We start from the raw sequence: 25,314 nt of genomic DNA on the forward strand, positions 1-25,314 counted from the left end.
AGGCAGTGGCATTAGCTTTCCTAAGCAATGGGAAAATAAACACCTCCTCAACCTGTTGCTCCCATTCTATTTTGCAACACAGAAATGACTGCTTTCAACTCGAGCCAAAAATGATCTCCTGAGTCATGAGGGCTACTTTCTGAGCGATGCCCTTACTCTGTGCCTGTCCTAACAGGAAAAACGACCCGGGGAGAGTCAGCCAGCCTCTCGGGGGGCCTAGCCCCAGGCACATGCTACAGCCATCAAGAAATAAAATAAATAATGAAGCTGAACAAGGAACAGATTTGCTTTTCAAAAGGTCATTTTGAAAAGAATCTAAAGATGAAATTTTCAAAATCCACAAAATTGAAGGCAGTTAAAACTATTATGTAGTCAATCTTGTGCAAGGTGAATGTTTCTGAAATACTGGTCTGCTGAATTCTCAAGTTTCATATTCTTCAGGTTTGGTAGTTAACCGGTTTTCTCAAAGTCTTTTATAATGAGATTTTATGATTAAAAAATGTATTTAACTCGTTTTCTTAAAAAAAAAAATCAGAATCTTCTTGAAGAGTCCTGGCTTCTGAAGAAGCCTGTCAGGAGTGCAGTTGCCGGAGGGCGGCGTACCCATAGACACCATCTGGAGACAGGATTTTCGGCAGTTCCACACAGGAGGTGACTTGTTTGGCATCTGTTCCCTTTCAGTCCATCAGGACACCGCAAGCAGGAGAGGTCGCAGCAGACACTGCTTTTGGGTATCCAGAGAGTCCCCAGGTGTGACCGGCAGAAGCTCTCTCAGGAATCCTGATTCATGATTTCCCTCCCGCCTGCAACGTGGCTATCTGCTGACATCCAGCTCGCCCCTGCCTTACAGAACGGTGGGATCCAAAAATGCCAGGCATTCTGAGTTACAGAGTTTCCTTAGATTTGTCCTTTGGTAGGGAATTTCGGGTGGGGCGGTGGGGAGGCGACAGGTAACAAACACTCCGTCACCTTGCACACACAGCCACCTTCTCAGACAGGTGACCCCATCAACAATGAGTCACCAAGGCTGTGACAAAGGACCTGAGAGATGATGGACTTAGTGGTGGCAGCAGGGAAAGGAGAGGGAGGAGTCTCAGATGTTGGCCGCTTAATTATGACCGGAGAGCATTCCACATCCCTCCCCTCAAAGTTGTCTGGGGTTGACTAGATGGAGAAGAGCTCTCTGAGTCAGCTCTGACCCGGCCTGTGTCTGCAATCGCCTGCTCATATCTTTTTATCTCCTTCATGACAAGGAGTCAAAGAAAGCTCGACTGAAAATCCCTTCGCTGTAAAATTGAGGGCATCGTCAAATAACTGTGAAGTCAATATTTAGTGGTAGGTCCGTTTAAAATGTCACACTTTGGAAATGTCTTAATGTGGCCCTTGGGAAGCAGGCGGAAGAGTGCCTGGGTGCGGGCTATTACCTCGTCAGCCCGTATCTCGGCTGAGACCAGCTTAAGAGTGGGCTTTTTTGCTCTGTCCTACGTGTGCTGGGGGTGATGGGGGGGCCGGGGGGGTTGCAGAGCCAGGAAAGGAAAGAAGACAGGAGAGAAGAGAAAAAGAAGAGATACATACGGTTATTAAGGATCCTTGAAAGCCCAACTTCCTTTGTTTTGTTAGTTGTTTACATCTCCCTTCCCCTCACCCCCTCATCTTTCCTGTTGTTTAGTTTCTGGTGAGGCCAGTGAGCTGCCCTGGAAAAAGGGGAATCTGAGACTATAGCTAGGGAGGCTGGAGGGGAGGCCGTGGGGCAGATAGGGTGCCCTGGCATGGGTCCAAGGAGGTTTATGTTCCTTTGACAGATTCACCGTGCCTCAGTTTCCCCACCCTAGAGGTGGTAAGGTCAGTCCCCTCCTGCCCCACATGGCACGTTTCTGACAAACCCACCTGAGGTCTACGCTCAGAGTGGAAAATTATCAAGAGCCGATGGTGCCAGGTGTGTGGGATCCCCCTCCAGAACATGAAGAGATAAGAAGGATGGGTGTGGGGGTCAGAGGGAACAAGATGGCTGGGCTGAGGCTCATTTATGAAGTTTGGGTGCGTCAGGCGGTACCGTCTCTGGGCTAATGCGGAGACCTCTCGGTCCCCTACCCTAGTGCCTTCTCCTCACTCACCACCAGCAGAGCCTTCTGGATCATAACACTGATGCTTTTCAACACCCAAGTTAATTAAGGCTTCTTAGCAAGGAAGCTCTATTTCCTCCAAATTCAGCTTCAGAATGCTCTAGAAATTCCCATCACTCCTTCTGGGTCTTTGACATTATATTTCATAAAAATCTCAAACTAGTTTCCATGAAGCCTCTCCAGCAAATCCACATGTGAGCCCCGCAAGGGAAATCATTCTCCCAACTTCTCCCCAGAGTTCCCAAAGATCATTCTGGTTTTTTTTTCCCCCCTTTCACATCATTCCATGCTTAAAAGCATCATCTAATGAGCAAATGCATATGGAGGTAATGCTCTGAGAGACACCCCGCAGTGACAGTCAGCTGATTAAAAGCAAAATGACAGATTTGTAACCAATGACACAATCTGGTGCCGAATGTTATTAGCACGTGCACGCACCCCACACTATGCTCTGTGCAACACGGCAAGAAACGGAAATTAGTTGAAATGGCTGGATCATGCAATTATTGGGAAAAGAAGCTGCGGGGGAGAATAAAAAAGGGTGAATACCTGTGCAGGTCATAGCTTCCTCCATCTTTATTTCCTGACATAGGAAAATACAAGAGTAATTTACGTTAGCTTTAGAACTCATAACACCATTCACTACGTAGTTTTCCATGCACAACGTCTAAATCCTAGAGAGAAACAGATTGTGTTAAATGCAGACAGGGCTGGAGTCCCACAGGACTTTTCTAGTAGACGGGTTCAAAATGAAGTTATAAATAAAAAGGTCTGAGATAAAAATGCAGAGGAGTTCATTTGAGACATGAGCGAAATGGGAAGGGAGGAGAGCCCGTTTAAGAGCAGGAAGAGAAGTCCTTCCAGTCTCAGTACAATGCTGGTTATTTTGAGACAAAACACTTGGGGGAAAGAAAAAAGGGCCAATGGTCATCTCCCTGAGGAATTGTCTAGAAGGTGGAGAGGACTACTTTGGGCCGAACAGCAATCATGGGCTCTCCCCCACGCCCGGGTGTGTCATCCCATCAAGGGACTGTCAGACTTCTCTGGCAGTTCCGTCACCACCTGTAAGAGAGCTAGGTCTTTTGGGGGAGAAATGTCTGGGTGTCATATTTCTGTTGCTTCTAATAACTGCTTTAATTTCTAGGCCTTACTGGGCTTTTTTCCCCCCTCTCCTCTTCTTGGTGTATGGAGGGCTATGGTGTAAGGAAAAGCTCAAACAGAGAATCAAGGATATCTGGAAAGATTTGAGCTCAGTGGGGTTGTGACCAAAAGACCTCTTTTGCAAATCAGGATTGGACTTTTCTGCTGGCCATTCATCTGAGTAAGATGTTAATGAAGAAGGATTGGCTGATGGCTGTGAGGTGACCCCCTCACAGGATTTATAATTTCCTAAGGGACCTTCAAAGCTTGAAAGCCTCAGGACCCTACAATGGTGGAAATGACCGGTTGTGGACATTGATCCTCTGGGGATGGGCACTCCCCACTTCCCGGTCACATGACCCAGGACTGGCTGTTGCATACAAGGGGTTCCTGCAAAGTGTTCCCCCTGCCTGGGCACCCTGCACTTTGCCCTTTTGGGGTTGGCGGGCCCTACTGACACGCACGCCCTTGCCAATGCCAGCTCCTTCTCCTTCCTTCCGTGGACCGCTGGAATTTATAGTTCTACCAGAATTAAGAGGAAATCGTATTACCATCAACTAGGAAAGGGCGGGGACAGACTGAAAAGATCTGCAGCTCTATGAAACAAAGCGATAATTAAGTTTAACACAGCAGCCCAGAGAGGGGACATCTGGCTGATTCCATATGGGCCCTCCAACGCTGTTAGAGCCCCAGAGAGTGCATTACTTAAGTATCTCTGGTTTCAGAGGGAAAATCCTGGGAAAAGAAATCTAATTCCCCGTGTTCCAGGCAGGGATTCCCCTGGGGCAGCTCCCAGCTGTGGGATAGGCAGAAACAAGGCACTGGGTGTTTCCGTCCAAATTCACCTAAAAATTTGAGGATATCCCAGTTTGCCTTGAGTCTGTATTATGTCTGTTGACAGCAAGAACAGATAAATCCCCCAAGCTTTCAACCCACCTGCCCCAGCGGATGCTTCGTTCAGGAGGATTCACTAGGAGAACCGATGTGTGCGAGAAACTAGAATGAAACGCTCACCCAATCTTTGGGCGCATTAGCTGTTTCATTAATGCTCTCAGAGGTAAACTTAGAGAACACATTATATTTGGAATTGCCTGGCAAGCCTCCCGTATAAGTATCCCAAACTCTCTGCGTCTATGCCTGGAGACACTTCACAGGCAGAAAACCCAACAACACAAAGAATTTCCCAGAAAATACAGGAAAAAAAAAAAAAAACCCTTATTCCCCTCTTACCAACTTCTGGGCCCTTCGGTCTTGGGTTGCACTGCTTGTACCCTTGACAGCTCCTGAGCTCCATGAGTTGTACGTGCAGCTGATTCAAAATACCCCGCTCCACCGTGTGCACGGTGTTGGTGAGCTGCGGACGAAGAGGCCAGGACGGGAGGGGTAAGCTCAGGTTCCGGCTAGTTTACTGTCAACAGCTGTCATCCCACGAAAACATACTGACTTACCTGATAAGGATCTGTATTCATATCAAAATACTCCAAAAAGCCAGTGGCGAACTCACAGAAAAGAAAATTATGCGTCTCGTTGACAGTCCGCAAACACCAGTAGGTGTTGTTGTTAGAACTCGTGCAGGCACAGAATGATCCCACTGTTGGTAAACACAGAACAGTGAAATGAAAAGAATGAAACAACAACAATGAAAATGGAGGCAGGCTAGTCATTCTAACATTTCCTTATCTTTATACTGCAAGGGGCACATTTTCTGTCTTGTAACTACTATGTGGTTGGATGTTAAAAAAAATTATACTTTCCCCCTCCCTAAACAATTTGCCGTGGGAACAGGTGGAAAATGGGGAAAACAGTGGCCATCTATGATCGTGAATATAGACTTCAGGCCAACGTGAAGTTTTCGGTACGTTCATTTGCCCTCCACCGTCAGGCAGTGGTTTCTGAAATAAGGGTGAGCGAATGGAGAATGGGGTTATTTTTATCTTTTACTGGTTATTTAAGATCTTCTCTTAAAAAAGGAAAAAAAAGTTACATAGTACAGAGAAGGACGTTGTGCCCTTGCTTGTTCTCTGCATCATGATCACACTCACAAATGGTACGCAGAAAGGGGATTATTTTGATCATTGTAGACAACTTTTTTTTTTTTTAAAGATTTATTTATTTGAGAGAGAGAGCATGCACTCACGCATGCATGGGTGGAGGGGAAGAGGGAGAGAGAGAGAATCTCAAGCAGACTCCCAGCTCGGTGCAGACCCCAACTTGGGTTCAGTCTCACGACCCAGAGATCATGACCTGAGCTGAAACCAAGAGTGGGGTGCTTAACTAACTGCGTCACCCAGGTGCCCCAACAATTTTTAACATGAAACGGGCTATGACTATGAACACGTTACGTACCACGCAGAGGTTCACTGGTTAACTGGTGGAAAGTATGCAAAACAGATGTCAAATTAAAACAAAACAAAACAAACTACTTGGTCTTCTTTTATAGAAAGGCAGTTTCCAAATTTGTTGACCTTTCTTACAATGATAATTGCATTTTAAAAATCTGCTGTCCAGCAAATATTTTTTTTGGGATAGGTACACTTAATGAGCATTCACTGTCCATTATGTACTTTGCATTTATTAACTCATTTAATCTTTTTTTTTAAAGATTTATTTATTTATTTATTTATTTGAGGGAGAGAGTGAGCATGAGAGGGGGGAGGGTCAGAGGGAGAAGCAGACTCCCTGATGAGCAAGGAGACCGATGAGGGACTCGATCCCAGGACACTGGGATCATGACCTGAGTTAAAGGCAGATGCTTAACTGACTGAGCCATGCAGGTGTCCCTAGAGGGGATACTCCTACGACTACATACTACTTAACCCCCATCCAGTATCTTTTTTTTTTTTTTTAAGATTCTATTTATTTGAGAAAGAGAGAGGGAGAAGCAGACTTCCTGCTGATCAGAGAGCCCAACCTGGGGCTCCATCCCAGGACTCTGGGATCACAACCTGAACTGAAGGCAGATGCTTAACCAATTGAGCCACTCAGGCACCTCCCCCCACCCCCCCAGCATCCAATATTAAACACACTATCTCCTCAAGCTGAAAAAGAGGTTTTAAACAACGAATGAGAAATGATTTTTCCCCAATTTTATTTTAATAGACTTTTTAGGGCATAAAAAGGTTCACAACAAAACTGAGCAGAAGGCACAGAGAATTTCTGGAGAGAACCCCATCCCCATGATGCCCAACCTTCCCCACCAGCAACATCCCTCACAACAGTGGTGCATCTGTGACAACTGATGAACCGACATTGACATGTCATCACCCAAGGTCCATAGTCTGCATTAGGGTTCGCTCTTGGTGTTGTGTGTTCTATGGGCTTTGACCAATGTATAATGCCATGTACCCACTAGTCTAGTGTCACACAAAGCAGTTTCCCTGCCCTAAATGTCCCCCTTGTTCCATCTATTCATCCTTGCCCCGCAGAAACGATTTTTCAGGCTGCTGTGCCTCTGGTGCCCCAGCCTGGATCTTGGTGGAGGACGGACCCCTGCAACCTGAATGACCCTCAGAGATCCTCACACCCCAGTTTAGGGAACAAGAGTAAACATTAAATGCTATGAGTCTAAGACTTCACTTGGCCTCAATATGGCTGGAAATGAAAATGCAAACTTAGACACTGAAATAAAAAAGCATCAAAATGGAAAGATAAAACAAAAATCCTCAGAGATAGGACCGGGTTCTGGGGTTCCTGGGGTCTCCAAATCCTACTTTGAGAAACATTGACCCAGGTGGTCTCCTGGGCTCTTTTCAAGGAGAAGGTCTGCAGTGTTAGCTACTTCCCGGGATGGTACGCCTTCAATCAGATGATATGTCACAAAAATTGAAGGCACTATTTCTAGATGACCTCTGTCAATACTGTGCCTAGGCCACTAAAGCATTGTAAGTGTGAATTTTAAAAGTTTACAATCGCTGGGGCACCTGGGTGACTCAGTTGGTTAAGTGTCCAGCTCTTGATTTTGGCTCAGGTCAAGATCTCAGGATCGTGAGATTGAGTCCCGCATTGCCTCTGTGTTGGGTGTGGAGCCTGTTTAAGATTCTCTCTCTTCCTCTCCCTCTGCCCTCCTACTCCTCACCCCTGCTAGTGTGCCCTCTCTCCAAAAAAAAAAAAAAAAAAAAAAGTGCACATTGTTATTATTCATATCATCAGCAATTCCATGTAAAACCATATATTTTCTAAAGTCCCTATTCTTCTGTGGGCATAGTGCTAGGTACTAAAGAGGACTGAGATTTCGAATAGAGACCCTACATTGAAGGGGTTTTCCCTTCCTTTTATTACACTTAGAATATGACATGAAATAAAACAGAAATAAAATGTATTCAAGGCAAGACTGTCCATCCATTTAGCTATTTGGTAACAGATATGACTAAACCCAGCCTTACTGGGTAGGAACTCTGCCTAGAGGTGGGCAGTATGTGAAGTAACACCATCAGGAGACACACCCAGGGCGAGCATGGTATTTTCAAATAAAATATGGAAACTAAAAGTTTTCTATGAAAATAAAATATTATACAACTTGAAAAAAAATAAAATATGGAAACTGATTTCCAAAGAAAATAGTAATTTTCGGCAAGATCATTCTAGTTGCCAGTACAGAAAATAATATGATGGTCTCCTCTTGAATCATTCTAGATCCCTGGTTTCAGGCTGCTGAAGCCCTCATTTTAGTAACTGTCGTGTGAGTCGGTGTCTCTCCGCACGGCGGCAGTTAGCAGCAACTCAGATGGTGTGACGGATGTGAACTGAACTTACTGTGGTCATCATGTGGCAACACACAGAAGTCAGGTCATTATGCCATACACCTTAAACTTGGAAGATGCTGTGTGTCAATTATAGCTCAATAAAACTGGGGAAAAGAATGACTTTTTTTTTTTTTAAGATCTTATTTATTTATTTGACAGAGAGGGAGAGAGAGATCACAAGTAGCAGAGAAAGAAGGAAGCAGGCTCCCCGCCAAGCAGAGAGCCCGATGCGGGGCTCGATCCCAGGACCCTGAGATCATGACCTGAGCTGAAGGCAGAGGCTTAACCCACTGAACCACCCAGGAGCCCCAAGAATTACTTTTTAAAAAGATTTTATGTATTTTTTTAGAGAGCATGAGTGGGGGGGAGGGGCAGAGGGAGAGGGAGAGTCATGAGCAGACTCCATGCTGAGCGAGGAGCTCCATGTGGGGCTCGATCTCACGACCCTGAGATCATGACCTGAGCCAAAACCAAGAGTCAACACTTAACCAATAAAGCTGCCCAGGTGCCACAAAACTGGGGAATATATTTCTAAAAACCAAAAACCAAAAACCAAAAAAACCTGAAACCAAAACCATGCAACACTTACAGTTCCAGAATGGGGCCGTCTGCCAGTGGTTGTTGTCGTGGGTAAAGCAGGTGAGGCCAGGCAGGCTGCATTCCTCCCCCTTCCTCTGGCGTTTCTTCTCCTTCCTCTCCTTCTTCCTCCTGCGGTTCTCCTTGAAAAGCTGCAGTTTGCTGTCTACTTCCTGAGCAGCTTCCCTGTTCCAGTAGAAGGGATGCGTTTGGGATCAGAAAGGACTTGCCTGACTAAAAATATTATCGTCCTTATGAACCTCACACAAAGAGGCAGACACACAATAATGGATGACTTTTCTTTTTCACAGAGGACCTCGAACTATAATAGGCAAGAGTGAAGACAAACTCGTTAAGTGACAACTCTCTTAGAATTTTACTGAGCTTGAAAGGATCAACATTTTCTTTCTTATTTACATGGAAACACTGGTGGAAAGGAATGTCAGTGTGAATCCATAGATCCCGCTGGCCACAGCATTTGGACAAATGGCTTAACTCCGTGGGGACTCGGGACTCATTGGCCATAAAGTCCATGGTTAGTGGGATTAGATGGCTTGGAAAGAATTTCCTTTTGCTATTATTTTGCTTTTTTTTTTTTTCCATAAAGCACTCAACTTTTGTTGAGGCTCAATCCTAAATCCCCTTCATGAGCAAATTTTACTGTTATTTAAAAAAATGTGTATTTCTCCCAACTTTCAGAATTCAGCACAATTGCAGACCACTCTGTGGAACGCACCATCCTATTCAAGATGGTTCCATTTCCCAATCACTGTCCAGAGGAAGCAGTGCATAGAATAAAATCCAGGTACCACCTCACAGACGGTTGGAAAACACACTCAGAATTAGAGTAGAATTCCTTGTGGTTCCCCCTCAAAGGATTCCAAAAGCATCCCTGTGGTCTCTTGGCAAGGTATGGGCTTTGTTTCCAACTTCTTGGGCTCTGGGCCCTCCTGACTAAATCTGCTTGCTAGCGAGCAGCACTACGTGGAACATAGGGGCCCCTACTATGTTTCAGAAGTGCCCAGTGGACAGTCCTCCACTCCCAGCAAATGCGGAAAACAGAGACTCACTTACTTGAATGGGTGGAGATGACTCTTCACCTTCTCTTGCTTTTTTACACCTTTCTCTTTATTATAGTAGCTACGGGCAAGAAGATTGAAGAGTGAGTCTTCGTAGTCTCACATTCGATCAGACAGTTCATTTTATTGTATTTTTAAATATTTTATTTACTTATTTACTTGAAAGAGAGAGAGAGAGGGAAAGCTGAGCAGGAGGGAGGGGCAGAGAGAGAGAGGCAGGCTCCATGCTGAGCAAGGAGCCCAGCATGGGGCTTGATCCTGAGACCCTGGGATCATGACCGGAGCTGAAGACAATTGCTCAATCAACTGAGCCACCCAGGGGTCCCTTAAAAAAAAGAAAACAACAACAACAACAACAACAACAACAAAAAGCAGAAGTGAAAGAAAGTGGTTACTTTAACGATCTTAGCTTAATAGGGCCTTTTTATCCTTCGGCTTAGATTTATGACATATTTCATTTAACCTAAGGAGTTTAGGTCATTACAGTATATGGTAACAAATTCAATTTATAAAGCTTTCTATTGGCATAAGAGAGAAAGAAGCCCAGTTCTTATCCCTGGAGCTTGTGGAAACACAAGTTTGGAAGCAAGACCGCCAGGGGGCTGCACTCACCTCTGTTTACCACAGGCACATTCCTCTGGTTTTCTCCTTTTTAGGTGTCCTCTCACTTCTCTTAAATTCTTAATTTTGTCTTGCAAGGCTTCAATCTGGAAGACACGTATTTGAACAATGACATCTGAAGATCAGGATTTCCTGCGCCGAGTGCCCCTCTTTCACCTCGTTTTTTGTGTTCCATAATTCCGGCTATCCCCTGAGATGGTAATTAACTTAGAAACAAACTGGGCACAGAGTATGTCTACCACGATGTTCCCGCTGGTCATGATGATCACGACCAGATGATCTTCGGGTCCTCCCGCTGATGTTCCCACTGAGACAAACGTGAGCAGGTGCCTTGCTTACGACTGGATCATTTCCTCGAGGAGATTTCAACAGGTCCTCGAGCCAACCCCCACGGTTTCCTCACACCCTATTTTGTTTTCAGACAGGATGATCACTATATCCCCAGGGAAAGAAAAATACTTTGCTACGCTATTTTTCACGTAGTTGTCATTGTAAAAAAAAAAAATCATAAATAAAATAAATGAAGTGGACACACATGGAGCCCCACTGGCCGCCATGGAGCTGGTGCGCTGGGTTTGCCTTTGGACTACACCTTCCAATCACACAGCTGTGGCTAACCTCTTTATCAATGTACGCCTTGTGGTCCTTCCAGGCTCTGGCCGATTGATACAGTTCTCTCTCACAGTGGATTGTATCATTTGGGAGAATAAAGCACCTGCAAAAACAAACAAACCCAGAACATTAGAAATAGGTTTATAAGCTAATCTGCATTTAAAAAAAAAAAAACCCATTAGAAATAGCAAAGGGAACAACATTGTCTTCTAAACTCTTAATTTGGAGGCAAGCAGTAGTTTGAAGCTGAGCCATAGACAAGGATACGTGGGAATGTCTCCTGGACACCCGGGTGGGGAAAGGATGGTATCAGAGAGAGACCCTTACTGAGATCCCCTTTTACAGCAACGTTCAGTATTCATGTCTGCAAGAACAGCGACCACCGGAAAACTCCAGATTTGAAAGCCTTGTCAACTACGTAGGAAACAGGCAGGTTTCCACAGTTATAATGGAAGCAAGTTGTCTGACTGAAGAAATGCAGAGTTAGAAGGGGTTATTATCCTATTCATTTTGTTACAAAGACCCTGCCTCAAGTACCTCATTCAGTTTGAAGCAAAGAAATAACCCTATGGCAGAGAAATATTGGGATAAGGGGTTGATCGGTACTGAAAGAGAAACAAATCCTGGTCTGAATCTCCTAGCATGTAATTCTAAACAACTACAGTTGACCTTGGAATGACATAGGCTGGAACAGCACAGGTTGACTTATAAGTAGTTTTTTTTTTTTTTTTTAAATGAGCACAATCCAGAGCTGTAAACATATTTTCTCCTCCCTCTTCCTTATGATTTTAACAACACTGTTTTCTCTAACTTATACTACGGTAAGAATATAGTATATGATACATATGAAATAAGTGTTAATTGACTGTTTATGTCATTGTTAAGGCTTCTGGTCAACCGTAAGCCACTAGCAGTTAAGTTTCTGGGGAGTCAAAAGTTATAAGTGGATTTTCAACTGTGGAATAGGGGGAGGGTCTGTGTTCCCAATCCCTGTCTTGTTCAAGGTCAACTGCACAGGCACGGGAAGACCAGTCCCAAAGATAAAAATCCTGCCAGAGCTCGTAATACCGGGCCTCCCCAAAGTGATAGAATGAGAAAGAAAAAAACCCTGGCTACTAAATTCAGAAAGAAAATTTTTCTCTCTCATGAGAGTAACGATTCTAGAAGGAAATGGAGAACCGAGGTGGTGCATTACAGCTGTGGGATAATCGTCTCCTTCCCTGTCTCTATGATTCCTGAGGCCCTCCCTGCCCTCTGGGATCCTCCCTGGTTAATTAGGTGTTTCGGCATCTTACCTCCATTCCCACCACATCCCACCTCTCCAGAAGCTTCTCCTGGACTCTCAGTCCTCCTTTGGGGTATGAATGTACAGCTCCTCTGAGCCTCTACAGTGCCAGTCTTGGTTTCCATCTGTTTCCTAGACTCCCATAAAGGTAACTGTTCAAGGGCAGAGATCCATGACTGCTAAGTTAAGATGTGATAGAACCGCTTTGGCTAAATTCCCAGCAGATCAGCCTTCATGTGAAACTGAATCGAAAGCATGTGTCCAAATGTATGACTGTTTGGACACCCCCTTGCTTCTTTAAACTCCAGTTGTTCTGTGGGCCAACCTCTGGACCCTGTACAGCCGAGCAATATCACTTTTTATGAAGAAGCAAAAGAGTGGGGTGCCTGGGTGGCTCAGTGGGTTAAGCCTCTGCCTTCGACTCAGGTCATGGTCTCAGGGTCCTGGGATCGAGTCCCACATTGGGGTCTCTGCTCAGTGGGGAGCCTGCTTCCCCACCCCCCCGCCTACCTCTCTGCCTATTTGTGATTTCTCTTTCTGTCAAATAAATAAAAATCTTTAATAATAATAATAAAAAAAAAAGAAGCAAGACAGTGATAATGGAGAGGGGAGGATGACTGGGAACTCAGCCCCTGAGAACACCTAAAGCCTTCCTACTTGTGAGTCACTCGGACAGTGGTGGGCAGGCCCAGGGCATTGTCTCTGTCTGCCAGCATTGCGTCCCCGTCGCCGGCAGCCTGGGGACCTCCAGGCCCCCTGTGGCCTTCATCGTGGCGCTTGGCAATGTTTCTGGGTCGTAACACTTGCAATTCCTCTTCTTCCAGGTTTATGTCATATATTTCGCCTTCAAATTCGACGGATAAGGAACGTGTTTGCCGAGTATGGACAAATCTGGGCTTGTACTCTGGAAATAAGGGAATACACATTAACATGGGCTCTTGTCTGGGCTTGGGCGCTGCATAGCAGTGGATGGATGGCACGCTCCCCTGGCCTTAGCCCTTCGTCCCTCCAGTGGAGAAGGGGGTGCGTCTAAGTTCCTTTCCACTCACAGCAAGCTGTGAACTTCCGTACTGCGTTTTCAACGTGAACTGCTAAGGCAGTTTGTTTGCATAAATCTCTATTCCCAATTATGGTATTAATCATAATACTGACTCTTATTGACTGGGCCTTTGCTATATATTATTCAGTTCATATTTATCTCTAATCCACAATCTTGGAAGACCTGTATTATTATAATAAATCCTTATATTAAGAAAAAACTTAATAGATTGCCAGAACAGACTCATAAATTTGGTGCGATGATTCTTACGGATGGGAAAACTGAAGCTCTGAATGCTGCTTACATTTTGCAAGGGTATGGAGCCAAGAGCTGTGGGAGCCAGGGCTCTAATCTACCAGATTCTAAAGGCCACAGTCTTTCTCCAACACTGGGCTGCTTTTACAAAAGGGTACATGTTCTTGACACCTTCTATTTGAAGGTGTCAAATAGATAAAAAAATAGAGAAAAATTAAATTTTGCAAATGCTTTTTATCAGGCAGCTGACTTTTAATACCTGGCAGATGGAGGGCAATGCCAGGGGTAGGCCAGCATGGTTTCTGGTCTGTAGACGTGGTCAAGGCTCATAGTGTGCTAGACACAGGCTTTAATGCATAAACCTTGGCCCCTCCTTACCAGATGAACTTTGGCTCTGAGGGGACATACTCATGCGGCCCTCTTTCTCCAGCCTGCTGCTAAAATAGGAAAAAGAGAACACCCAGGCCATGGACTCAGAATGGCACTTGCCACAGGATCCCGCCATGATGGCAGTTTCCAGAGGAGGAAACGCCTCTGTGACAGTCAGCAGGGCACGGAGTGTGCTCACAAGCAACTCCTGTCCTCAAATAGGTGAGATTCTACATGGTTTGAAAGAACGGCCCCAGGCATCTCCATTTGTGTTCAACGTCGGACAAAATCAGTGTTCGTGGTCACTGCTGTGGAGGCTGCCCCTTCCGGCTTTCTGTTTGATATCTTTGTGTAAATGATTAAACCTGGCATTTTCTCTTAGGGAGGAAAAAAGATCTCTTAAATCAATCATTTTTAGCCTTTGGGTTAGGGATTTGTTTAAGAATATGTTGAAAGTTAGGGACATCCAGAAAAATGTGCACATATATACAGAATAGACTTATTATTTTGGATAAAATGTTAGAAGGCTCATGATCCCTTAAAATCCATCTGTGAGGTCTAGGATTAAAAAGCCAGCGCTAAGAGCCTCTATTGTTCTAGTGATTGATTTCCTAATTTACAATGAGGGGGACACCTGGCTGTCTCAGTCGGTAGAGCACACGACTCTTGATCTTGGGGTCGTGAGTTCAAACCCCACGTTGTGTGTATAGCCTACTTAAAACAACAACACAGAAAATGTATTTTACTCATTTCCAAACCAGTATGAAAAAGAATTGCCACAGAAATGAGTCACTTTTCCTAATATGCCACTAGATGGCACTAGACTCTCATTCTTTTAGGGAAGGGGCCAGACTGGGTTTTCACATCTGTATAATCACAGGAATTTCATAGTTGCCTGATAGAATTTTTATAAAGAAAATGCTAGGCAGTGCTTTTCATGCTGAATTTGACTAGTTTGACCCTGCCAGTCAACCAGAACTAAAAAAAAAAAAAAAGATACTGTCCTACAACAGATGTACCTTTAAAAAAAGTATTTATATTTTTCTTATTAAATCTATAAGCAATGAAACCTCGAATTTTTATTTTCCTCCTTTTTTTTTTTAAGAACAGCTCAAGGCAGACAAATCAGGACATTAGTATTCATGTAAACTAAAACTGACCTAAACTATACCCTCTGCTCCTCCCCACACCTGTTACCCCTTTTTAGCTCTTTTAGGTGTGTGTATAGTTTGTGTCTAGTACTTTTACTGAATATATTTTCATTCTATGCTTAAGTTAAAATGTCCACAAACCCCAGATTTCAACTTAGCTTCGCTCTTCTAAACAGAACAATTCTTTGCTTTTGGCGCTAAACCTCTGAATGGATAAGATCTCAAACGTAGACGGAGCAAGCCTTTCTCGTCTCCCTGTTGTCCATCGGCAGAGCACTCTGCCTTCCCCTGAGAGGGCCCCCCGCGCGAAGCTTACTGGGGGTCCCCTGGTTTCTCAGGAACTGCCTTTGACTCTTCCTCTGGCTTCTGCCTCCACGATAGCTGGACTCTCCGCAGCTGCATTCTTTGTCCTTGTCCGGGAAGCCGCGAGCGTAGAGGTTCCGCGTGCTGTGCTGGACCGTTAGCAGGTCCCCGGATCCTTTACACTTGTGAATTCGAAGCTTGCCAGATGTGTCCTCAATGCACTGCCACTTCTGCAAAAGCCAATGTGAAAGCGGGTTACCCATCCCGCTCCAGGTGTTTCTGATTAAGGACGGCTGCCTTAGGTTTGGGGCAGCATGAGAAACCCCTTTAAGGAGAGCCAAGCAAGAAAGGCAAGCTTCTAGCTGAGACTGCCATTCAGTCCATACCCCCCTAACCCCGGTTCTCTCAGCTCTTTCTCTCACTGTAGGCAACTGCGGATGACAACGAAATCACTGGAAATCAGAACCACCTCCGTGACACTAGAGCCAAAAATTGATATATAAATCCCCGGTATCCAGACTAAACAGAGTCTTGAATGAAACATGTAAAAGCCCTTAATTCGCCAAGCCACAGAACCCAGCTGTCAGGGCTGTTTTCGCCAGACCCCTCTTTCTCTGGAGAAACACACTTGGCTGCTTTGTTCTCGGGCCCCCGAGTTTCTGCCTCAAACCGTGGAAGACAGAGATGAGTTTAATCAGAGTCTACATGGAGCAAGTGGACCAGCTTTCACACGGCATGAGCCAGCGTGTCAGGTCTTCTCTGGGCCTCTTCTTAGCCTTCTACAGACACTGCACACCCGGCAGAGTGAGCTGCTTGGGAGGACACATCGTTCACCTTCCCAAGAGACGGGCATGGGGGAGCTGGCCCAGGGTTTTCTCCTTTGAGCCTTCTACCAAGCCCACTGCAGACACTGCGGGCTCAACTCTAGATCAACAGGACCCAGCATCCGGCTTCAGTGTTCCATTCACCTCCCGCCCACGCTTCTTGAATAGCAATCTGGCAGAAAGAAGAGCATTTCACCTTGGGGGCATTTCATGAGCTCCTCCATATCTTACTTAAAGACTGAATAACATTCCCCTTTCTTTTTCTTTTCCCCCCACTCGCTCCCTCAAATGGTAGTTTGGGAAGAACACTGACCCTGAATTGAAGTTGACCATGCTAGCACGTAGTGTGAGCCAACTTCTGTCTCTGGTTTTTGTTCCAGAGAAGAGTATCACCTGTATACAATTACTAATACCTTTCCTTAAATGGATACATTTCTAATCAGTGGCCAAAGCAACAGTACCTGTCAAATTATGCATTTGTTGCATGAGTTACATATTTTCAATAAATAAAAAAATCATCCAATAAAAGATGGTTTTCCCTGCACCACCGTAAAATGATCTCAGATGCTCCCTCCCCCCATCCCGGCCTTGTACCTGTACCATACTTTGGATTATATTTTAATCTCCAAGTGACCTAATGCAAGGTAAAATTTAGTCAAAGGTCCCAGAGGTCCTGGTGAGCAAACGACCCTTGTGTACAAAATGGGGTTCAACCACTCACCGTGGAGCGAGGTACAGTCTTGGCTTATTTTCTCTTACTGGAGCCATGTGCCCTCTGTAAGTGTTGAATTATCAGAGCCGCCTTGTGTCTCTACCACAGAGTTCCCAAATCCCTGGTTTATAGGGCTTGGGCTGTGATCTTGCTTTACCCCCACACCCTCTTGGTGCTACTGATTTTGGTCATTTCCAGTGACATCAGATGACAATCTTCTTTGTGGCTTGACCAGAATATCCTCCTCAATGTCTATTCCCTCCATCCAGAGAAGCAGGCTCAAGAGACAAGGTGACTAACTCTATTCACAAAGCCATGAAAGGCAACACAGACAAGAATACTCGAGGACCCACTAAGTTAGAGATGATTTAACTGAAAAAAAAAGCAAAGTCAAGTTGATTAGGCACCGGGGAATTATGTGAGCTCAGTGGTTCTCACACACGGCCGGGCACTGGGAGTTTCCAAAGCTCTCCTGGTGAATCCAATGTGCAGTTGGGGTTAAGAACAAATATCTTCGATTTGCATCTGGTCCCTGGAACTTTCTGCAGCTGGGACCCATGGCAGGGGCAAAAGAGGTATTTGTGGGTCTAAGCAGCTCAGAAGGATGAGTCTTTGAGAGGGGCGTATGCATGTTGCGGCCTGGGTATGCAAAGGAAGTTGTGTCTAGAAAGGTACTGATGTAATTGGATCAGAAGACGACTCCAGCTGCAACAGAGGAATACTACTGGCTTGTCTCTACAGGCAGGACTATGTGCTTTCTGTAAGAGTAACCAGTTTTCCTTACTTTCTCTCCACAGTTAGCTGACAAGTGAGGGAACTTAGTGTTTATAAAGGTTGAGCACAAAGCAGTGTGTGGCCTGCGGCAGGGTTCTGTCATTCAACGTGGAGACCAGTGGTTTTCAAGCCTGGGTTTGTAGCCCTTCTAGACACATCCCATGAGCTGGGAGGAGGTGCAGTGAAATTCTCAAAAAGAGTTCTCAGGAGAAAAAAAAATTGTTCTCAGAAACTATCATTCTGTGTATCATTCTATATGCCCTATAGAATAGAATAGAATTTCTGCTGACAGGAAGTGTCAGCAGAATAATCCGTATGCTTTCAAAGCTCCAGAAAAATTGGGAATCGGTGGTGCTTGAGTGTCATTCTAGATCTGTATTTGTCCTAAATCCAGATGGTTGAGGACTTGTCCATCAATCTGGGTAATCTCTAACTTAAGCATCCCAAAGCTAAGAGTTTGCTACTTGATGCATATGCTAGCAGAAGCAGTGGCCAGGGGATCCACAATTCAGCCTCGTAACGGCTTAAGAAATGCTCTATTTTCGACCAGACAGAAAAATAGGGTTAACTTTATTCTTGAAAAATAATGGTCTTGTGTCATTTGTGGCTCGAATTTTTTTCAATTTCAGTATAAACTTGAATTTTAAAACACGTAACTACAGTGAAAACCCTCCTAGTTTTATAGTCACGATGCATTAAAAAATTCTACTTTTTTTGTGTGACCTGAAGAGCTGAGGGTACAAGTAGATTCCTCTAGAACAGAAAGTCTAGGCAGAATTTTTAATGATTTGGTCTATCTGGAATCCAAACTGCTTTTCCCCATTAGCCAAATTCCTCGCTAATGTCCTACAGGGCAGAGGTGAAGGGAAGGGGTGTTTCTTTCCTGAAGAGATGAATTTAACCAAACCTGAGATCTGACACCACCCTGGGTATGGATCATATATCTCACAAATCAAATATGCATGTATTTATGGATGCGTACGTACACACGCATATACCCGCTTATACTATAGGTATACATATATGGATGCATACATACACACATGCATATACCCACATATATTATATGCACATATATATTAATGTACACATACATACATGCATATACCCACATATACTATAGGCATACGTATATGGATGCATACGTACACACATATATACCCACATGTACACACACATATACCCACATGTATACACCTATACACATTCTTGTATAAAACAAGAGCTACAGAGAAAAATGCCAATGATTTTCTCTACCGTGGGCCCTTTGAACAAGCTGTAGACCCTATTAATAGAGTCATTAGCGAGGGGCTTTAAAAATCTTAGTACGAAGGAAGAGAGCTCTCAGGAATTACTCTGAAACTCATGCCACAAGCCCCTTAAATGCTCAAAAGAAAGAGAGGCAATGACTTGGCATTGTCTAAGAGCTGCAGCAACCAGATGGGAGCGGGGATTCGGAGGAGGCAACCTCCCAGGGGATGCGGCTCAGCCTCCCGGACCTGCTTTGTTGAACACACGCCTGTGCAGAGGTACAGATAGCATACTTGCTCCCTCTTATCTACTCTCTGGGAGTTTATCAGTGAATCAGTGAACTGCCAGATCCACTGTCCATCTTCCCTGAACCACTCTCCCCTTCCGTAAATTCCTCTGCTACTTCGTGGGACATCCTCTAGGTTTATCTCCTGCATCTCTGACTCCGTCTGTACCAATCACTTCATGTACATTCATTCCACAGTGATTTCTGCACGCATTCGGCAAGAGAGGGGCTCAATTACACTATTAAAATAATTTTGTAAGTTTATATTAGGATTTCATTTTAGCCTTTCCAACCACACTGGAATTTCAAATTAAAGGCAAGGACCATGTGTCACACTCCTGAATTGTTCCCTGGCGTTAGCTCAGCATCAAACCACTCTGTTTAGTAATCGTGTCTTGGTGGCCTTGATTGACTGTCTACACTTATATGTAAATAACACGTGATGAAGAAGAGATGGCTGGCCCTTTTGATACAAGGACTCATGTGTGTAGCTTGTGTGGTGGAATCAAACCTAATGGAAATGAGACAAATGCCCTTCAATCAATTCCCTTCAACATCATTATCATCACCTGTGGAACTCTTGATGCCAGGTACTGGTCTAGAGCACTTTATATAAATTTATCCACGTAATCACCACTATAACCTACAGTGCTACCATAACTCATTTGATGGAGTAGGATTTTGTAGTGGTGAATATCACCCATATTCCTCCTGGGACTTGAGAATGGCATTTCATATCCATGTCGATGTGGCTCGGTGGCAGAAGTCTGGACTTTCAAACCTAGAAAAGTCTGGATTCGACTATCAGCTTTCTCACATCACTATGTGTCCTTGAGCAAGTCAGCTCTACCATCAAGCTTCGTGAGTATTAGAACTCATTCAGGAGCAGGAAGAACTCAGTACTTGGTAGACACCCAACAAAGGCAGTTATTGTTATTATTATTGTTATTATTTCACAGACTATCTTCCTCTGCACACACAAGTTAAGTTTATTACTTAACCTGGTCTTATGCAAACTTAATGAGAGATAGTCATTTTTAATGGAGGTAAGTATTGGATTAGGGATATGAAGGTAAGTATTGGGTTCGGGATGTGAAGCCCTCCATTTTCATTTTGTTTTCCTGCTAACTCTACGGCCTTGAGCAAATTACAGAATCTTTTTGTTCTTCCAGATTCCACATCTAGTAAAATAATACTTGCTTCTCCTGGCCTCAAGAATATGCCATGAGAATAACTCGTTGAATATTTTTGGATTTCTGAGAAAACGATGCACTATATAAATCCAGAGCAATTGACCTATTATAATTGACCTATTATAATTGACCTTTAACAACGGTTATCCAATCCTTGTGCAAGTTCATGTTTCATGCTTGCACATTGTATATAATACAATAATTACTATTTAGTGGGGAGACTGTGGGTTTGAATCACACAGATCTTGGTTTGAACTCAGACTTGTGACTTCGGGCAAGTGACTTTCCCATCTGAGCTTTAGTCTCCTTATATTTAAAATGAGCATAAGATCTCTTCTACAAAATAATTTTCAGGTATAAAATGTTCCGTGTAAAGTGCCTAGCATAATATTAGTTGAAGATAGAGCTCTGTTTACTTCCCTTTTCTGAAGTACCTACCAGATAATCATTATAGATTCTATATTTTTTTTTAGTTTCTACATTTTTAATTGCAGATATTTTTCAGATTGATTAAGAATGTTCTATATTCTTATTTATGCCCACTTATTCATGAATAAGAAACAAAAAAATTTGGCTACAGCTTTTTCAAAAGTACACTGCAATGAAAGCTTAATTTTACACACACATAGACACAAACACACATGGATTATTTGTCATCATTATATGTCTTATTATGTGGATTTGGTCATAATGCAGGTCAAATCATGTTCTCCAAAATAAAACAACCATACAGTAATTTTGGGATAACCTGGTTAACCTTCAGGCCGGTACCAATATCGTAAAACACAGTTACCTGTCTGTGGACATGCATTTAGAATTTCATCTCAACACTGGGACTATAAAAGTACCATATAAACATCCTCGTTCATATTGCTACTTAGCCGAAGCCATTGTCAGATTTTCTCACCAGTCTAAGTAGAGTTACTTGTGCTAAGATTTATTTCCTGTCTTCTTTGAAATAGGGTGAGATGGGAGAGGGGAGAAGAAATGGAAAGGAAAGAGAAACAGGAGAAAATATTTCTTCCTTCAGATTTTCATCTGGATAATCCTTTGTAAAAGTCAATAATGAAAGGTCGAAAGGAGTATTGTTCTTACAGTCTGGGGAAAGCACAACTGGTACACTGACCTGGGCCAACAGGTGATAGCCCGTATTTGTTGAGTGCTTATTATGTGCCAGGTACTGGTTTAGATGTTTAATACACTTATCTCTTATAACCTTTACTGTGACCCTCTGAGGCAGGTACTTATTATTATGCCCATCTTCAAGATGAAGAAACTGAGGCAGAGTTAAATTGAGTAACTTGCCCCTGGTCACGTAGCAAGAAAGCAGTGGACCCAGGATGCAATCCCAATTGATTAGGACCCCAATAAAAAAAGAGTGGTAGAATGTGAGGCTTCTCAACAGCCTTGGTGGAGGGAATAGCATTTGGGAAGCAGAGGCAACAGCTTACATGCCGGCCGCCGCTGACGAGAATGCTCTGTTTACGAGCAGGGAGAAGGGGATCCTGCCCAGAGCGGGCTGTGTTCTGGAGTAGTGGGAAGCAAGAGCGTAAATTAAGTCGGGTGTGGCCGCATTAGGTAGTTTATAAGTAAAATGGCCTTATGTTTGTCTTTTTTCTGACTCGTTTGGGGCATCGTTAAGTATGGTTTGACATTTAAGTCTGCGGTTTGTGTTTTAAAAAATGCACAGAAGTCAAAACATCGAGAGGCACAACTATTCAGAAATGTCCTTCAGTGCAGGTTGAAGAGGGGAGGGAGGAGGCGAGGTTTTGCGGCCCGGTGGGCGGTGCTGAGCGCCATGCAGACAAGCGTTCAGCCAGAGGGTGGCACTGGGGCTCGGTCCTTGGGGCCGTCCCTCTGGAATAAGGAGGGCCGTGGGCAAGGGTCTGTGAGCCAGGCTGAAATTTTAGCCAGGGCTCAGTGAGTTTCTGGAAACAGGCTGTCAGTTCCTGGCAAACTTGCCCGATCTTACTGGTAACTGCCTTTTATTCCTCCTCTGCAGCTGGTCACAAAAGGTTGAAGATCTGTGGTCAGAGGGATAATTTTGGGATGAGAACATAAATCCTGGAGCTAAACCAGGACATTCGACAAGCCACATTCTAATTTCCCAAGTAGTACCCGCTTGCTTGATCTGGGGTTCTTCCGTAATGGTCAACAAATCTTTGATTTCATATTGACACAATAGTAGAAAGGCAAATGAAATTGCCAGGTTACTGGAATTTAACAACTCGCAGAGGACATGAAATTTTCTTTATCAAAGAGAAAAACAAGCTTTTTTCAAACAACAGAGAATAGATGAAGTGTACTCCAAAACTGAAGGCCTCGTGAATTTCTCTTTTATGTAACTCCTTTTTAAGGAGTCAATCCCTATACCTAGAAGGGGAAAAATAGAGTAACTTTTTCCTGGCATGAATGATTCTCAGTCCTGGCCGCTCAAAGAAATCACCCAGGAGCTGGAAAACAATCACGGGGTGTCTGGGTCTCATCCCCAGAGGTTCTGTGTTCCTTTGTCTGGAGTGAAGCTTGAACATCAGCATTTGTAAAGCTGCTTCTGTGATTCTAATGTGCAGGGCTTGGGAACCACTTCCCTAGATGCTCTAAGTGGGTCCTAAGCTCCTGTGGCTTCCGCCAGGCAAATGCCATCTATAATTTCAAAGAGAAAATCTACTCTGTTACATTTTTGAAGAGGCAGCATGTTCTGGGGAAGAAAGGATGAAGCTGGGAGTGAAGAGTTGCAGGTTCTGACTTTGAGTTTGTGGCTTAAGTTTTCTGGATCTAAATGTCCTTATTAGAAAAAGGATACCTTTCAACTAGGAGATTTCTAAGACTCCTTCCAACTTCAATATTCTCTGACTCTAGACCTCTGGTTCTTAACTATGTTAACAAATACAGATACCTTGACCTCACCTCTGACCCGTTAATCTGATTGGTTTGGGGGGGAGGCTATATATACATTGATATTTCTTTTCCTTCTTTTTTCTTTCGAGAGGGGCACAGGGAGAGGGGGAGAATCTTAACCAGCAACCCCCCCCCCCCAACTCTCCCACCCTCGCTGCCCAGTGTGGAGCCCAAGGCGGGGCTCAATCTCACAACCCTGAGATCATGACCTGAGCCAAAACCAAGAGTTGGACGCTTAACTGACTGAGCCACCCTGGCGCCCTTTCCAAAGCTGCCTAGGTGATTCTAGGTGCGGCCAGAATTGAGCATCACTGATGTGTGTTCTTTGTTGAGCCAAAGTCTTTTCAGATAGAAGCTGAGATCTGCACGTGTGTGTGTGTGTGTGTGTGTGTGTGTGTGTGTGTTTAGTGTGTCATACATAAATCTGTACATAATGTGCTTGGGGGTATAATGCCAGCTGAGAGAGTGGCAGGAATTCATACTCAGCCTCATATTAATTCAGGAACACAGAAGTAATGCAAACACATATGTCCATGCCGTCTTAATTAGTCCCTGCTGCTTGCTCTGTTCACAAAGTGGAAGAAGTATTGCCAAATGTCTGGGATTCCAGCCCATTTGAATTCCCTGTTGGCTTCACAGGAACAAAAAAGCAGGTAAGATGGTCCGGAACAGAAATAACGCCCAACATTCCCACGTAGCCTTGTAACTCATCTAGCACTTTACATATATGATATCACGGAATCCTTATGAGACTGAGATTAATTTTCTTAACTTTAGGGATAGAAAACCCAAGACTCTTAATCCAGTCCCCAAATACACAGGTAAATAGTAGCGGATGCCAATATTCTAACCCAAACTTTGTGATGTCCTATTTTCTTTCCTTCATTTACCTCCTTTGTGCATCCACATTGACCTTGCCAAGCAGTTCTTAGGGGACCGAGCAGGAGGGTATGGTTTCATGGGTGAAATACACCGTTTCTTTGGGGGTTGAAGTGAAGAGAATGGGCTTGGTATTTTGGGTTTTTCCTCTCTATCCCGTACAGAGTCAAACCAAAGAGAAGATTGTGTTGTCTTTGAATGGAGCTGGTTAACCTTGGTCAGAGGAAGAGACGCAGGCCACGGGCCAGGTGTGCAATCAGTGTCAAGAGAAGAGATTAGATTAGAGTTCATTCTAGCCTTAACTGATTCCTTGATCCAGAGCAAAACAACCTCATTCTTCTGGACTTTTCCTTTTTTAAAAGTCACTGATACTGTAACTAACAAGATAATCTTCAAAGTAACCAGATAGAAAAAGCACAGGTCCCAAAACATAAAGATTCTGTAGAATACAACCGAGCTATCAGGTTTGACCCACAGTTTCTGTAATTGACCTGAAGAGGCTCAAAAATTTCCAGAAGTTCTCAGATTTTTAAGCTATAATTTGAGCATCACCTATAGAAAGAAAGAAATCGCCATCCGGGGTAGAGTTTAATTCTCTGTTCTAATAATTCAGGCACTTCTAAAAGAAATTATTGCGAACATTTACATATATTCATGTGATATATTCTATATTCAGACTGATTCACATGGAAATAAAGCAGCAGAGGAGAATCTCAGGGAACCAGGCATTAAAGCATTTTATGGTGGGCAAAACAAGTTTAGAAAACTGTGAAAAAAATGAAGTGACATTCTTAACACAGTTAGCATTTCACAAGAGGGAAGAGTTTGTGCCAACATGCCGTAATCTAGTTGAGACTACATTTGCCCTTTAGGACATGTATTAAAATTCCAGGACAAGCCATATGGAGAGGGGTTTGCAAAATTGTATACTGAAAGGTAGGCAGTGTACCTAATTCTCAAAAGGGTGTAATGCTTGCCACTTGGAAGGCTAAAATAGTAACAGAATCACCAATTCGTGTGAAATATATTTAACACCAAACATTTCCAACTCCTGAATAAAAGCAAATTAGTCTATTGAGGCTGGCTCATAAAAATCATTTTAGAGCTACAGAACAATTCTGAGGTTTTAGTCATAATAACACTTAGAGCTTCCTTGAGAAGGATCTGAAGACATCATATTAAAATATAATGAATAAGTCTAA

General features: G+C 43.8%; 1 protein-coding gene across 3 annotated transcripts in view; it reads right to left on the bottom strand.

The window, feature by feature from the left end:
• The window catches only part of SULF1 (sulfatase 1), a 69,097-nt gene that overhangs the window by 15,210 nt on the left and 28,573 nt on the right, over window positions 1-25,314 (bottom strand). For 2 of the 3 annotated variants that reach the window (XM_032850350.1, XM_032850351.1), the window contains 8 exons: window positions 15,309-15,525; window positions 12,836-13,082; window positions 10,900-10,996; window positions 10,273-10,367; window positions 9,656-9,721; window positions 8,595-8,767; window positions 4,712-4,854; window positions 4,494-4,617 (listed from right to left, as the gene is read on the bottom strand). In XM_032850350.1, the coding sequence (XP_032706241.1) occupies window positions 4,494-4,617; window positions 4,712-4,854; window positions 8,595-8,767; window positions 9,656-9,721; window positions 10,273-10,367; window positions 10,900-10,996; window positions 12,836-13,082; window positions 15,309-15,525 (1,162 nt within the window). Of the gene's footprint in view, window positions 1-2,672; window positions 2,707-4,493; window positions 4,618-4,711; window positions 4,855-8,594; window positions 8,768-9,655; window positions 9,722-10,272; window positions 10,368-10,899; window positions 10,997-12,835; window positions 13,083-15,308; window positions 15,526-25,314 lie in introns of all 3 variants that reach the window. The other variant, XM_032850352.1, reaches the window with a different exon arrangement.

Source organism: Lontra canadensis, unplaced genomic scaffold, assembly GCF_010015895.1.
Source record: "Lontra canadensis isolate GAN:19392208 unplaced genomic scaffold, GSC_riverotter_1.0 scaffold373, whole genome shotgun sequence".
In the NCBI taxonomy this organism is placed as follows: domain Eukaryota; kingdom Metazoa; phylum Chordata; class Mammalia; order Carnivora; family Mustelidae; genus Lontra; species Lontra canadensis.